Genomic DNA, 15,019 nt, shown 5'->3' with positions numbered 1-15,019 from the left:
TTGTAACAAAAAATCATCCACTTTTCTGATCAGTGTATTTCTAAAAATCTCCCTATTTCTTTCTTAGTATTCCCTGTGCAGGCAGATTTGGATTTTAAAACAATTTTTTTAACACAGAAAATGATGCCAAATAAAAAAAATGTAGTTTAGTTACCACTTATTGCTAGATCAAAATACGTGATTATTGAGAAAGCTCTGTTACTGAACCCCTCAGTCCACCACGTTGCGCAGGGGATTGTCTCTGATTTCAACTGGCTTTACTGCCCTGGTCTCTGCTGTAAATCCATTATTGCACTGGCTTGTGTACTTTGGGGTTGTTTTTGTCAGCCAGCCAGATTCTAATGCGGTGTCAAAACCGATAAACTCCGTTCATGCTATAGTACAAAATGGACTTAATCATATTTACTTATGTTTATATTCTGGAGTACATTTGAAGAGGACTAGCTAGACTAACTTGTAGCAAAAAAAAGAGGAATGGAAATTCCATGAGGTCAAAGTGGAGTTAGGGTGCAGCAAAGAGTTGGCGTTTCATGACCGTTTGTGTTTTACTGGTGTCAAGGTACTGATGATAAAGGCCCAGCTGATGTGAGTGCCGAAAAAATCGCTGGGTCACAACCTGTTTGTGCAGAAATCACAAGATTTTTGGGAGAGATGCTGGCAGAAGAAGGTGTGATATAAGTGAAACACAAGGACTAAAATGCTTAAATAAGCTTTGGAAAAGTCATCTGCTCATTTGGACGCTTGCTTAGCCCATGAAGTTTCATTCTAGCTCATTGCCTCTATATATTGCAAATGTTGGGGTTAATTGTGGATTTTTTTCCCATATCTTATTGGGTTTTATTGGATTTCACATTCTGTTTGGTTTGTTTAAAACATATATAATAGAAGTGGTTCTTGTGAAAATAACTTCAGGTTTTTCCAGTCCTTTGAACTGGCTTCAGAACATAAATACTTCCAGTGAATTCTAAGCTTTTTAATTTTTTTTGTTTAAATCTGACAGATACCCATTGTATTTATGTATAATGGACATCAACAGGATTTTAGTAAAACATCGATTTTTATTGTTCTGTAGTTCTGAACGTGACGTCATTAATCTATATAGAAACTAGAAAAATATTCTACATTTTATAGCGATGCCTACCAAGTTTTTTAACAAAATGTTTTATGTTCCATGGAATTGAAGTACATAATGTATTTTATGCATAAAAGATATATGGAAGAGCTTTTTGACACCAACACAGAAAATCATCCACAAGGGCCACTTCATTACCATTTTAAAGAAGGTTTTCATAATGAAACAGATTATCACTTTTAGAAGGCTCCTGAAACACTGTTTGTCTACATAGAGAAGACCAGGGAGGAGAAGCCACTGTAAATGTTAAACACAGCACTGGCACAAGAGAAACACAGTATGCGCTATCACAGTACATATTGCATCTGTCAGTAGAAAAACCTGAAGTGGAAGTGTTGGTTTAAGTTATTTTACCTTTATAATATTTTTTTTTAAATTATTGAAGTAGGCCAGGTTATCATGGCAGAGGCTATACTGATTTAAATGATGATAGTTAATTCTGCATGAGCTTGACAAGGTAAAGGCAATGGGAAATGGATTCAGAAGATAAAACTTGGTGCTTTGTGCTGTTTTCAATTCAGTGATTTCAAAGCACTTTACCAGGATTAATATTCCAAGCCTCCATACAATTCCCAGGAGGAAGTTAACCATTATTCACATTTTAGAGATGGGTAAATGAAATCCAGAGAGGTTATAACCTGCACAAAGTCACACAGAGGCACTAGGCCTCTGGAGAACGAGGAAACAGACGCAGAAATTTTTGCATCTTGTTACCTGCTGTTACCATGTGAGTAAAGATCACCTGGCAGATACAAAAAAACCCCTCTGAGATTCCATAGTTTAAGTCACTTTTAACCCATTTAATGGATTTGTAAGTCAGACGCAGCAGTTATTTCATGCAGGTCTTTAATTCCTGGTGAGTTATGTCATGTCTGACCTTCAGTAAAGTTGTTTTCTATGTGGCAGCATGCTCATATTATTGAATCATATCTACAAAGATAAGACTGCAAATACTGGAGTATCGTGGTTCATTGGCGCTCAGGTGAAATGTCATTTCTTCTGGCGCTTTGCTCTGTAAGCAATAGTGAGCTAGGAGATCAAAAAGCTCCTTTCTAACTCTTCCCATTACGTCCAGTACATCTCAAAATTTTAGTTCGTTATGAGGACAAAAAGACTAAAATGGTGGAGAAACTAGGATGATTTCAGCCTCTGTTTTAAGACGCAAAATAAGGAAGATCGTCTGTACCCCCAACTGCTAAATACAGCAGTGAGCATAATCAAACAGTAAAGTTTGGCAAGAGGGTTTTGACTGGCTGTTGTTTATCTGCTTGAAATAAATTACCTGTTTTCCTGAACATATTGGCTTGCTGCATGCTGACCTATACTTTTCTGGCTGTAGTGCAACAAATCTATTTGTTTATATATGACTTCCCTGAATGCAGACACTATGAAATTATGTATTGATGCCAGACTGCGGTACTTGTATAGGCACACTGTAACTATAGTCTTTGGGGTATGTGTTTGAAAATTCAGTTTTGTGTGCAAATGCATAATATTATTAATGAACATACTTTTATTATAATTAGTGATGCTCTTCAGACATATTGATTCATCTGCTAGGGAGATCAAGTTACTGTAGCATTGTAGTTTTTCCTAGTCTGTAGCAAAAGCAAATAAAAGGGATAGAAGCCTGAGGTATCTTGGTCAAGGTAGGATCATGCTTGTAGAAATATTAAAAACAGGGATGACCTTTTGAAAGTACTCATATGGAGGAATTAATGTTTTCTTAATACCTCCTCATTTGTAATTCTTGTTACGGGCTTGTTATTCATCAGAAGTGTTTTGATGTTGTGTGGTATTGCTTTCAAAGCTAAAATATGCAAAAGTACCTGCAATTAAATAATAATAATAAAACTACTTTGCTCTAGTGAAGTGAACCTTTTGCAAATGACATAATATATCCTTGGTTACCTTTGTGTTTCAGGATGGATAGTATGCTATTTTCGTAGCTGGAATGAACAAAAATACCCGCATTGGAACACTTTCCTTGAATCTCCAGAAGGATTGTTTTTGTACAATATCTTTTATTGATAATTCAGTCTTTAGTTAAAATGAAGTGATCACTGAAGACTCACTTTAGCAGAGTACTTAGTACTTGCTTTATTTAAAACATATGAGCTGTCCAACTGATTGCAAAAGAATTATTTATTGTGCTTTTCTAACTATTGCCTAATTGCCATAACAAGAAGGTATGGAACTGGGTGACAAATCAGCTCTTACAGAGTTTTGAGGAGTACAATTGATGTTTATGTAATTACGGTGCTACCTTGAATAGGGACACTGTGAAGGCAAGTGTGTTACTAATGTCAGAGTACGTGAGCGTTGTGATCGTCAGGCGGCGGCACAAGGGTGGTAGGCTACCCTTGGGAGATGATGATCCTATTTCAGTGGACAAAATTACCAATTTTTCAGATGGCAGAACATTCTCTTGCTCAATGTCGTTCATATAAAAGGCATTCTAATGAGAACAAAAACACATTAAGTGAAGTATGCAGTGTCCTGAGCAGCGATTACTGACTCTTGCAGTTTTCTGGCTGATGGCATGCAGGTTTACAAGACCATGTGTCCGATCAATAGCCACTGACAGCCGTTAAACTCTGAGGTGTCAGCAGTAGCAAACAACATCAGAGAGTGCACTAACAGTGGGTGGTAGCTTTTACGTGCTTTTGGAGATCACTATTTCTGAACTGACATTCAGACGTATGTTACCCCAGCCCCAGTGGTATATCCAAGTTCAGCTGGAGCTTCTTGTAAGCTCTTCTACAGGGAGGACTCAAGGCATGAAGCTGACACTCAGCTGGCATGTTATCACATGCCTGTTATGTCTGTGTACAAGCTGATGAAATCACGTACCCTGCACATGGTACCACCACTGTGTTAAGCACCCTGATTAATGAACCAAGGGGTGAATAAGGTGAAATTTTCAGCTGTCATGTAAAAATCTGTTGTGCTGGTTCTTGTGTTTGTCTTGAGCCAATATTTTATTGTGTGCTTACGTTCATGATGAGTATAGCTTTTAGCATGTATTTTGGTTGCAAGTTTTCGTAATGGTACATAAGCTACTGTTTGTTCAGTTAATTCTTGCTTTTCAATTACTAATTATTGATATTTTTTGAGATATTTGCCTTCATTCACGAGGTCAGTGATTCATGTTTAAAGCTGGCCTTTTACCCCAGTGCTTCAACTGTACTTTTTTTTGGTACTACCTTACTATGGCTAGTCACTGCTACCTTGAGTATTGCAATCAGCCTGATATTTAGGTTGTCTGAATTGGAACCAAAACGTTATATTTCATGAAATACAAAGTTTTTCAATGAGCTGACCCAGTCCAGGGGCAGGGGCAGGGAGTGGGTGATATCCCTGCGTTATAACTGAGCAGCAGTTTTGCAGAAGCCTTGCTTCAGAACTTGTAATACCCTTTTTAAAATATGGGCTGCGATAGAATATGATTTGTTTCAATCATGATGTGGTAAATTTATCCTTGGGGATATCAGGAAGGAGGGGTTCCATCAACAAGTGTCTGCCTTTCTGTCAAGATCTGATTAGTTGTGAAATTACAAGTAGCGTTTTAGACATGGTTACAGTAAAGGTTACAGGCACTCTTTGGATTTGAAATTTCATTTTAGAGCAAAAGGTCCCCAAGGGCTGGTTTAATTTATTTAATTACATTGTACAAGACTTGGGTAATAGTTTTAGATCAAACTATAAAAACCAACTTCCAGGCGAATTTGTAATATAATTCAAAGTGGTAAATTGCTAAACACTTCAACAGTTTTGCTTCATAGGACAGAATGATACAAGGGTATGGATTGCAATGATATAGTACAAGTGTAAGCCTTATATTAAAATCATAAATAATAAACTAGGAAAAGTAACTTGCTTAATTGTAATGGCAGCATATCTTCCTTGAAAGGAGTATGATACAAAATGGAATTAAATTGGCCTAGGAGGCCCCCAGGCCTTTTTAAGCATTTCTTACCCCACTTGGTAGCTTGGATGGGGAAGATGGGTTTTAAATCTAGTATTTTCATAAAACCAGTTCTGTTTCGAAGGGTTCTCTGCCTGTAGTGCAGAAAGGATTATTTCATTAGTTCTAGGTCTTTCGTTATTAGGTGTGTCATGGTGATGGGTGAATGTCTCACATTTTCAGATTCCCCTCACTGCATACCTTGAATGGTACTTCTTTTCCCTCTTCCCACTTTCAATTGAAACTTCTGTATCCATTTTCCTAGACATGATGTTTTGGATGGTTTTTTCCAGCTCTTTTACTACCACGTGGCCAATTGTATTGGGTACCTGCAAGCTGTTCACTTTTAGGTCCGTGATGAGCAACATGATGAAAATGACTCAAAACCAGCATCACCAAAGCAAAGCATTAATTAGTCATTTTCTAAAGGTGTAAAGTGCATGCAATGGGAACCAGAAAGCATAAAAAAAATTTACAGGTCCAGGTCTTTCTTACACCATAATCTTTGTTTGGCCGCTCTTTTGATTTACCCTTAGGCCAACTATTTTCGACACTCTTGCTAGAAGTAGTAAACCACTTAGTTTGGGCTTGCCGTTCTCTGTGTTTCCTTTCTAATCACTCAACTCTGACTGTCACTCACAGTATCATGTCTGATTACTAATACAGTTTCAAGGCCAAGGCTCCCCTAGTGGTAGTCATTTCTAAAACATGACAAAGGAGATGCATTATGAGGGTGGAGGCTGGCAATAAATCTGAGCTGTTGTATCTGGTGTTTGCAACTCTGACTTTTATCTGAGTTACTGTTTTACAGTTATTACATTAAATCTTTTGATCCACAAGTATATGCTACATCCATCAGAAGTTTTTCCAATTCATCATGTGTGGTCTTATAGCTTCTTTTTATAATTTTTTAAAAAAAGACCAGCATTTTATTGAAGCCTTCCTTTAAATAAAGGCGCTAGGACACCTCGCTGTCAGCGTTCCTAAGATCAATATCCTTCTGAAATATAGTGCACTTTCCTCTGTTTCATATTTAAAGGACAGTTCTGTTCGTTTCTGTATTGATGTGCTACTTTTTCACGTTTTTTCTTCCTGCTTATTTAATCTATTTGGCAATACAGCAATGGTAGTTTTTGCTCAGCTAAGGTAAAAGTTGTCTCGTCTAAGAGCTGCCTTCCTAATGATACCTCCCACTTCAAATTATTCCACCTAAATAAACTATAAGAACATTGATTTTTAAAATTCAGATTCTTGTTCTTGGGAAGAAAAGCAGCAGCATATACAAAAATTACATCAGATACTGATAGCTTTTCCTGGAGTAAAATTCATGATCGATTTCATGAAAAAGGTTAAAAATGAAAGAAAGGAGTGGAAATAGAGGAATATTGCCAAACTCAGTTTTCTCCATGGTAACTGTCAATGCAATACTAAATTTTTTCATATGGATATAGTAATTATTACAGAGAAATAATAGTAACTGTAGAGCTACAGTAGAACTTTATGCTAAAACACAGACATGTCTTTTCTGTTGAAGGACAGATTAAAAAAACTGAAGTACCTGCTCCCTGGCTTCTGAGCTTATCAGAAACTCTTCAAACTACCTTTTAGTTCTTTTGGCCATTTAACACTAAAACCATTCCCAATTAATACAAAAAGTTGTTTTGTTGATTCTCTGTGTTCACTGGATTGAATAGTATTCACTATATTTCTTGCATGTCCCAACCAGCTACCTTTTGTTTACATTTTGGAGGATCATGGCAGATGATAAAATCTGCTGCAGTTTCCAGCTTTAAAATTCTTGAAACGTTGTACTAAACCTGGACGGGGAGAGTCTTTTTGCTGTTCACAGACACAAGAGTTTAAATCTGCAGGTGGCTCACCAATTTTCAAATACCTATATTTAAATAATTCTCTTAAAATGTTTGATTAGTCTTACAGTGAGCTGTTTAACACCAAAGATTTAGTCAGTGGTCATGATTATTATTTGTGCTAAAGTGCCTTTTCCTTGTAAAAGGGGCGTTAACCAGTGGTTAGATCATCTGTTCTGTAATAGGTATCATATCCAAATGGATGTGAAAAACTACATGTGAGGGTTTTTTTGCTTGTTTGGTGTTTTTTTTGTCCTTACGTAGTTTTTCTTGAAACGTTTTTTTGGGGGGTGGGTGGGATACCCTCATGGTATTTTTTTCCCATTTACCAGACAAGGCTTTGTGTTCTTTTTTCTTTTTTCTTTCTATCATTTGAAATTTAGTGTTTTGAAGGACCTTTTCTTACTACCCTTCTCTATCCTGCTGTTTAACCTTTCTGGCCCTTTGAATAAACTTCCTTGTTCTGGGCAGTTTCCCCTTCTGAAACTAAATAAAACTGTGTTAGATTTTCTCATTATTTTGATAATAGTTAAACTTCTGAAATCCTTTGTTAAAGTAGCTGTTTTTATGGAAGCAACAAAATCCAAACTGTGAAAAGAATTCCATGCTACTATATTGAACCATTAAATCATATCATTTGTGAAGTGTTACAGACTATGTTTAAATGACGGTAGCAGAAAGTTTATTATTTTGAGAATAAAAGTTTTCATAGTAGATAATTTGAAAGAACTGTTAAAGGTGGTAGTTCAGTTAACAAAATTTAGTTAAATAATTGGATTTGTTTAAGAATAACCTAGGGAAAGGAAAATAATTTGATTATCATTTGTCTAAGGTAGAAGCTTCAATGATAGTTTTCTGTAAGTTCCTGAAAATTGGTAGCTGGGTAGTATAGAGGACCCAGATTACTGCTTCTGCTAAATGCAGCCTCAGCCATTATCTTTTGTCATTGACTTACTGGCTTCCCGGACAGGGCATCGATACTAGTTGGCCCAACAGCCAGTCCGAACCTCCTGCTGTATCTCATGATTCCTGTAGCCTGATAAAGTGCCAGTGGGAGGGACTGAGGGTTGAGACAGAGCAAACTGTAGATTTGATGAAGGTATAGGGATGTGGAGGGGATCTGGTGTCATGTGTGGGACTGGTCTAGTGGTGCTTAGGGAGTCATGAATGAAGGAGAAGACTCTGGGGCTATTAGAACTTGGAAAGGGGGGGATTTTGTATACACAAACATGTCCATAGATAATTGGACTTTATTAATTCCCTGGCTGACAGAACAATGTGCTTGCTTTACAATACTTTTCAGTGTTGTACTTGAGATACTGGAAGATGTGTTTGTCACTGTGTTGTTTTGCTCTCTTTAATTTATATCAGGATTTTTTGCTTGGTCTAATGAATGAACTCCAGCTGTTGGATTCCATATGGGAAATGAAGCCAGCATAGCTCTTCCTGACAACTTGTGCCTGTGCTGTGAAAGCTGAGAATGAATCAGCATGAGAGATCTGGGAATGATAGTCTAACATAAAACAGATGACTGTCGTCTATTATTTGGGTGGCAAAGAGAGATAAGAGGGAGGAAAGTTTGCTTTTCAAGCAGCGTTAAAGAAATTAACTTTTTATATCAATGCAGTTTGTAGCTCTAATTTGGAAATAGTTTACAGTCACTTGGGAAATTCTGTCTTCAAGGGTGGATTTGAAGGTTTGTACTACAGAGAAAGGAATGGTCATGGTAGCTTCTAGTGGCTGTGGTAACTGTGGGGAAAGGGGAAAAGAAGTTAAAAGGTGGGGGGAAGAAACCAAATAAGAAAACCTGCACCAGCCTGCCTTTAGTTGTTGCCTTAATTAGAGTAGTTACTAATGGATGTCTGTGTATATCATCTGACAGTCTGTAAAGTTTGAAGAAACAAAGAGGAAATAAAAAATAACTTAGTTTCGTAAATCCATATTTTAGATTTCATGCATGCTTATTTTTCTCTGATTTTAAAGATATACTAGTTTTCACGGTTTTTTTAGAGAGAGACACCATGAACAGAATGTAGTTGAATTAGAAGATCCTATTTAGATTTTGGAATTTCCATGCAAAGTTCTGGGCCTCAGGTTAAAGCAAAGAGAAATTTTGTTCTATATTGTGTGTTTGAGGAGAATTGAAGACAGAGAATCAAAATTCTTGTGAAAATTTACCCTGACGCTCCTCACTATTTTGGAGTATTTCCAGTATTTGAGCAACGTTCCTCTAAGAATTCAAATTTCATTTCTTGATCTTTTTTCATCTCAGACATGGGTGCCTCCTCCTCCGGGACACAGTCTGCTTCTGATCATTCTTGTTCTGTTTTCCATCTCTCCACTGATCTTGAGCTAACCTGATTTCACCCAGCATATTTCACAATCAACCCCCTTGCCGTGCCTTTCTTGTGTTAAACGTACACGGTGTCACTGCTGATCTTCTCTTTCTTTGCACTTTAAATTGATAGAGGTAGCTTTCTTACAGCTTACGCACATGTTTTCCAGAACACGGGCACCTTTTGTTTTACTCCTGATGTCTTTCAAGCAGTGGCAGTACCACATACCTTGGACCTTGTTGATCCGTGCTGATTTATTTCCTTATGAATTCATGTGTAATTTCAACCCTTGATAATAAATGGATTCATAATGTGTCCGTTGAGATATATATGGGTATAGATATATATGTATGTAACTTCTAACCATTGTACCAGTAGAGAGGAGGATGAACTGATACACTGTAATTATATTTTCCTTTAAATAGCTTGTTTAGAACAGCAAAGATTCCCATGAAAGAAGTGATAAATTTTTATGAAATTTAGAATTGAATGACTGAAATGTCTAATTTTTCAGAAAGAAAAAAGGTCTATTTTCAGTGGTTGGTAATGAACAGAAAGCAAGTGTTAAGAAGAATGAAAGCATTAAATGCGTATCTAGTTACATAAACCTATATCATTATGATGGTGTAGCTACTCCAATTTATTTTGCCTATGTATGTTTACCTTTTATAGGGCATATTTGGCTGTGGAATACTTTTTCTTAATTGCTCAAACTCTGAGCTGAAATATTTTATGCTGATCTGTGCTTGAGGGTAAATTTTTTTTTTTGAAAGCTTGAACAAGAATGAATAGTTCAAGTTTTGCATGGAGAAATACATGGCAAAACCACTATTGCTATTAAAAATGAAAAACTGCGTTGATTTAGCTGAAGTATGACAGTTTAAAATAACGTGTATACAAAGATCTATTTCGAACTCATGAAGCTTATTTTCATTAATGATCCAAGACTGTATTAGAAGTGTGTGATATGAATACTTTATAATTCTTATCCTGGATGACACCTTCAGAATAAAAGATGAGACTGTTCTTTTTAGTTGCGTAGTTGCTGGGGGTGTTTTTGTTTAGGCCTGTAAGATGTCTGGTACCTTCCATGTCTCTTAGTTCACTTTCAAAAGTGTTCAGTAAGCACAGAAATGCAAAGAGGATGTCTGTTCTCAGGTGGTCGATGCTCGGTAGATGAAGCAGGCGCAGCTATTTGATATGTCCTGCAGCTGTATTGATGATGGTTGGTGTCTGAAGGCAGAGGGGCATTGCAAAAAGCTAGTCTGAGTTAAATAGATCAGAAGGAAAATGTGGAACCACTGATGCAGTATTCTTTCACTGAACAGTTAGGAGAAAAAAGTGATTTTGAATGGTTTCTTACTTCATATTTTCAAATTATATGAATATGGGGACTTCAGAAGCAAGCTTTACAACCTGGCCTTCTTGAAATGAGTTGTGTTCCCCTGAGGGAGGAAGGGGAAGAGAGGCGATCCATTTTATCCTACAGGGTACACATGAAGATGTAACCATAACTTGTCATATTTCCAAAAATCATTTGTCGAAGGGCTGGTGCCATGAAGTGACTCTTCCAAGTGTGTTTTATAAAAGGAAGGAGCTAGTATGTGGCCTCCTACAATAGTTACTATGAAAACAGTTGATCTAGAATCTACTTATGAAATGTAATAATCAAGTTGCTAGTGGCCTCTCTTGTTTTAAAGATCGGTTGTGCCAATACCTTGACCCACTGAGACCAACAAATACACCGTACTTCAAAGCTTTTGCTCTTCTCTCTCTTTCTGCTTGTTGGGTACATTTTATATTTGTTTACTGTAAGAAGATGAGGAACATACGGTTTTGAGTTTCCAGCACAGTTTATAATTCCAAAGAATACACAAACAGCTCATCTTCCTTCACTTCCAGAATTTTGTTTTTCGTGCTATGTTTTATTGTTTCACTTCTCTTTATAAAAAGGTATTTCTCTCTTATAAATGCTGTTGATAAAGTCAAAAGATCAGTTTCAGTTTAAAGTCTCTTGAGAGAATTTAGAGCTCTCAAATTCCCTTGTACAATTTAAAATAAATTTTCAGCTTAGAAGTCCACAGATTCCATCCATTTTGGCTTCCAAATAGTATATAGCTGCCAGAATAGAATTAATTAATATTTCCCTTGAACCTTGGAGTGCACTAGAAGCACTTATTAGAAGTAAAAGGCTAGAAGTTGTGTGATAGCTGCCACGGTTTTTGTAGTTTCTTTATCTAGGATATTGATATCCAATTTTAAGGCTAAAAAAAACCCTCTGTGACTGATGCGGATATTCTTGTGACATGTGAACAGCTGTTACCAGACAACGATTTGCAGTAAACAGTTGTAGGAAACCACAGAATTCACCAAGATCTTTAAAAAAATCAGTATGGAGACTGGCTTTCAAAAAAAAAAGAAACCTCAGGTCAGAATCACACAGCAGTTTGAGTTTTGCGAACTCGATACAAATACGTTTTCACTGAATAGTGTTTATTGCAGCTTGCTAAGGTTATGTCAACACACCAAATTGAATCCTTCAGTATTATGCCTAGTTTTAAAGAAAACCAGCATTTTTCCCAGGAATTACTCTTTCAAGGCTTTCAACTTGCAGTGAAAAATAGGATTAATTACCTTGGAACAAAGGCAAATGCCATTAGTCATACAATGTGTGGCATTCTGCTTTTATACTGGTTACTTCTGACTTTGACTCAGATTCTTTTCCTCTGCGTAATTCGTATTTGTTTGGGCTGGACATTCTGATGGGAATTCAGGAAAGCTGAAATTTCTTGTTTTTCAGAAGAGTTCCAGGGTGCTGAGTGGAAACCACGTGCTGCTATAAGCAAATAAACATTGGTTTTCGTACATTTAAGGAATACTGTGTGCATAATATAAACAAGGCACTTATTGTAATCTCTCTTAGCTATTTTTTCTCTGCCAACTACGCAAGCAAGCAGCAAGGTAAAGGTCTCTCATCCATAGATTTAATCTTTCTTCAGTTCAAAGCTTTGTAAGTAAAAGCAACCATCTGTACAGGACAGCTGTTGAAATCCCTGTCTCACAAGCATTGTATTGGTGCCAAAGTGAAGCTTCTTGCCCTAATATCATTGTGCCCTCATTAAAAATAAGCAGCCCAAACCCATTCTATGCCCTCCTTGAAATCCATTAAATGATATGGTAATTCCTGTTACAACAACAGTCTTCTGTAGTGGTTCTTAATGTAGAGCCTCAATGCTTAGAGTTCATTGCATTTTCAGCCAGTGTATGTTTAATAAGGAGTTGGGCTTTTTTGACATTTAAATAATTTTGTGAATATTATTTTTATCAGTTAGGTCAACTAAGCATGAACTCATTCAATCTATGGGCAAATCAGAGTTATGCACTTCAAGCAATTGTTTTTTTGATCTCTGTAATGTATTTGTTCTCTATATAAATTTTAGTCCGGAAAATAAGAAATCTAAGATATTAAATAGAAAAAAATACATGCATAAGGGCGTGTATTTTCATTAAAGAATAGGCTTTTGCTAACGAAGTGAAAAAAACCTTGGCCAGATATTTTCAAAGAGACTAAAAATAGAACATGAACAATGTGTAACAGCAAGGATTTGTTTTTTAATATATTTGGCTGGTATTCATTTCAAAGGCACAAGAATAAGATTCAGATACATTCAGGAATTTTTAATGGAATTTTCCTTCAGTTGCTTAAAGATGCAGATGATTTTTAAGTACTGAAGTGTGTGTGGGGGAAGAAAGCTAAGACTATACATTTGATTTTCTCTTTTGGAATGCTTTTCTTATGTCCTTTTCTGTAGTATTCTTGCCTTCTCAAGTATCTGTCTTTGAAATCAATTTCAGATGTCAGGAAAAAAGTTAAAGGTGTTGGCACTGGTTGTCACAGATCAGACTAGGAGGTCTCATTAAACTGAGCAAAGAGGGAGTGCGAATCACCTTTAATTTTCAGATTGGTTGGTCTTTAATGTTAAACTGAGTGTGATCGATGCCTTGCAGAGTAATATGTGATAATATGTACTAAAACTTCTCTTAAATATTTGAGGGTATATTTCTGTGTCTGCCTGGTATGAATGATTTTGGTTTCCTGTGTCCTCCTTTCTTGACAGTTGGCCTCTGAAAGTAAACTTTCAGAACAAATGCAGAACAAGTCAGGCATGCCCCTGTTGTGTTGATAATATCAACTTGACAAATGTATTCTGAATTTTGCCTGCAGCCATTAAAATGGAAAGTGAACTCGGAAGTGTTTTATGGGAGGTTTTTTTATTATTGCTTGTACTAGCAAGCAATGACAAAAATACTGATTTTTGTCAAAGGAACACATAATTTTTATAAAGCCCTTGCCCTATTGACTCCCAGCTAGAACAATGTATTTTAATCCATCATCATGTTATTTTTACTGTTTCATTGTTTTATTTGCCATTATTGCACTTTTTGTGTTTACTTCTAAGCTGATATAAACTAAAGGCCAAAAGTCTAAACTAAATAAATATTGCGTTAATGCTAATCTAGGCTGACTGTTTATTAATAGAACTTGTTTTCTATACATAGAGAGGAGAAATAACAGAGGTTGTTGTTGAACTTTGAATGCACCGTTTTAAGTATTTGGTTGCATACGCAGAGGAGAAGGTTAACTCTGGTCGTGCTTTTTTGGTCATGTATACTATTTTTATTTATTTCATCTATTTTTCCAATAAATTGTATTTGAGGTACATTGTAAATATGAAGTAGAAGGACAGAAACCATCAGCTTTTGTTAGATACAGTGGGATGGCAAGAAGCACATGTAGAGAAGTGTCTGATGTAATTTACTGTAGGTTACTTTAATTTATAAATTATCATTTTGGTTGTGGGGCTGCTGGATTGGCCTTTGTCCAATAAAAGTTTCCTGTAACCATGGAACATGTTAATTTAATGTGTGTTCATGTTAAAAACAGTGTCAAAATAAGTACCTGTTGAGCATTGCTAAACAAAGAGAAAAACAAGTCATTTGCTTCTTAATGAGCCAGTAATAACATGCTAGCATTTCGGTCTAGTTACTTTTAAGTCAGGGGTTCTGGTTGAGCATGTATTTCAGAAGATCTACTCTGTAAACAAGCATTATAAAATCTATGCTCGTAAAAGACGCTTTCATAAACTATATCAATGAAAGCTCTGATTGAGAAAAATGTATGAATAGGAGTGTTTATGTGATAGCCCCTTAAAATAATACCAGTAGGGTGTTTGGAATATACTCAGAAAGTCAAATGTTATTTGGGCCAAATCATTCTCTTATTTTTTGCAATTCAGATGCTAACTACTTTAAGAATAAGAGCAGGTACATTACATACACTTTTTCCTTCTTTTTCTCTTATTCACACCATGATGGGAAGTAAAAGGATGAAAGGGCCCAGGAGGCTGCCCTCAAACTTCGCGTGCTGGGATCACTTCAGTTTCTGCTCTGCCAGCCTGTGTGTGTTCAGCCTCGCAACTAGAACTTGCCAAATGAGGTTTGTTTGCAATAATGTATCAGAGCATCGCTAAAGGATTACAACTATGTTCAGTGACCTCCTCCGAAATAGTTAATCTATAAAAATCTGTGGTTTTGTCAGTTAAGCAAATAGCTACAGGCTTTCCTTTCTTTTGTAAATCCTGTCTTGATATTTAAGAAACCATTTCGCAGGTATTTCTAGATGAGACTGCTTCTGTAATTGGTTTTGTACAAGTTT

At 36.3% G+C, this 15,019-nt stretch overlaps 1 protein-coding gene across 3 annotated transcripts in view; it reads left to right on the top strand.

Moving 5' to 3' along the window:
- SDK1 (sidekick cell adhesion molecule 1) overlaps nucleotides 1-15,019 on the top strand; it is a 417,626-nt gene that overhangs the window by 93,545 nt on the left and 309,062 nt on the right. The window contains exon 1 of one of the 3 annotated variants that reach the window (XM_075104853.1): nucleotides 14,517-14,800. The exons of the other annotated variants lie outside the window; for them this stretch is intronic. Within the exon in view, the coding sequence (XP_074960954.1) occupies nucleotides 14,601-14,800 (200 nt within the window). The 5' untranslated portion in view covers nucleotides 14,517-14,600. Of the gene's footprint in view, nucleotides 1-14,516; nucleotides 14,801-15,019 lie in introns of those variants that run through there. 3 annotated transcript variants of the gene reach the window in all.

This window comes from Phalacrocorax aristotelis, chromosome 10 (genome assembly GCF_949628215.1).
Source record: "Phalacrocorax aristotelis chromosome 10, bGulAri2.1, whole genome shotgun sequence".
NCBI classification, from domain to species: domain Eukaryota; kingdom Metazoa; phylum Chordata; class Aves; order Suliformes; family Phalacrocoracidae; genus Phalacrocorax; species Phalacrocorax aristotelis.
Note: the sequence above shows the minus strand (reverse complement) of the source record. Positions and strands in the feature narration are given on the sequence as shown.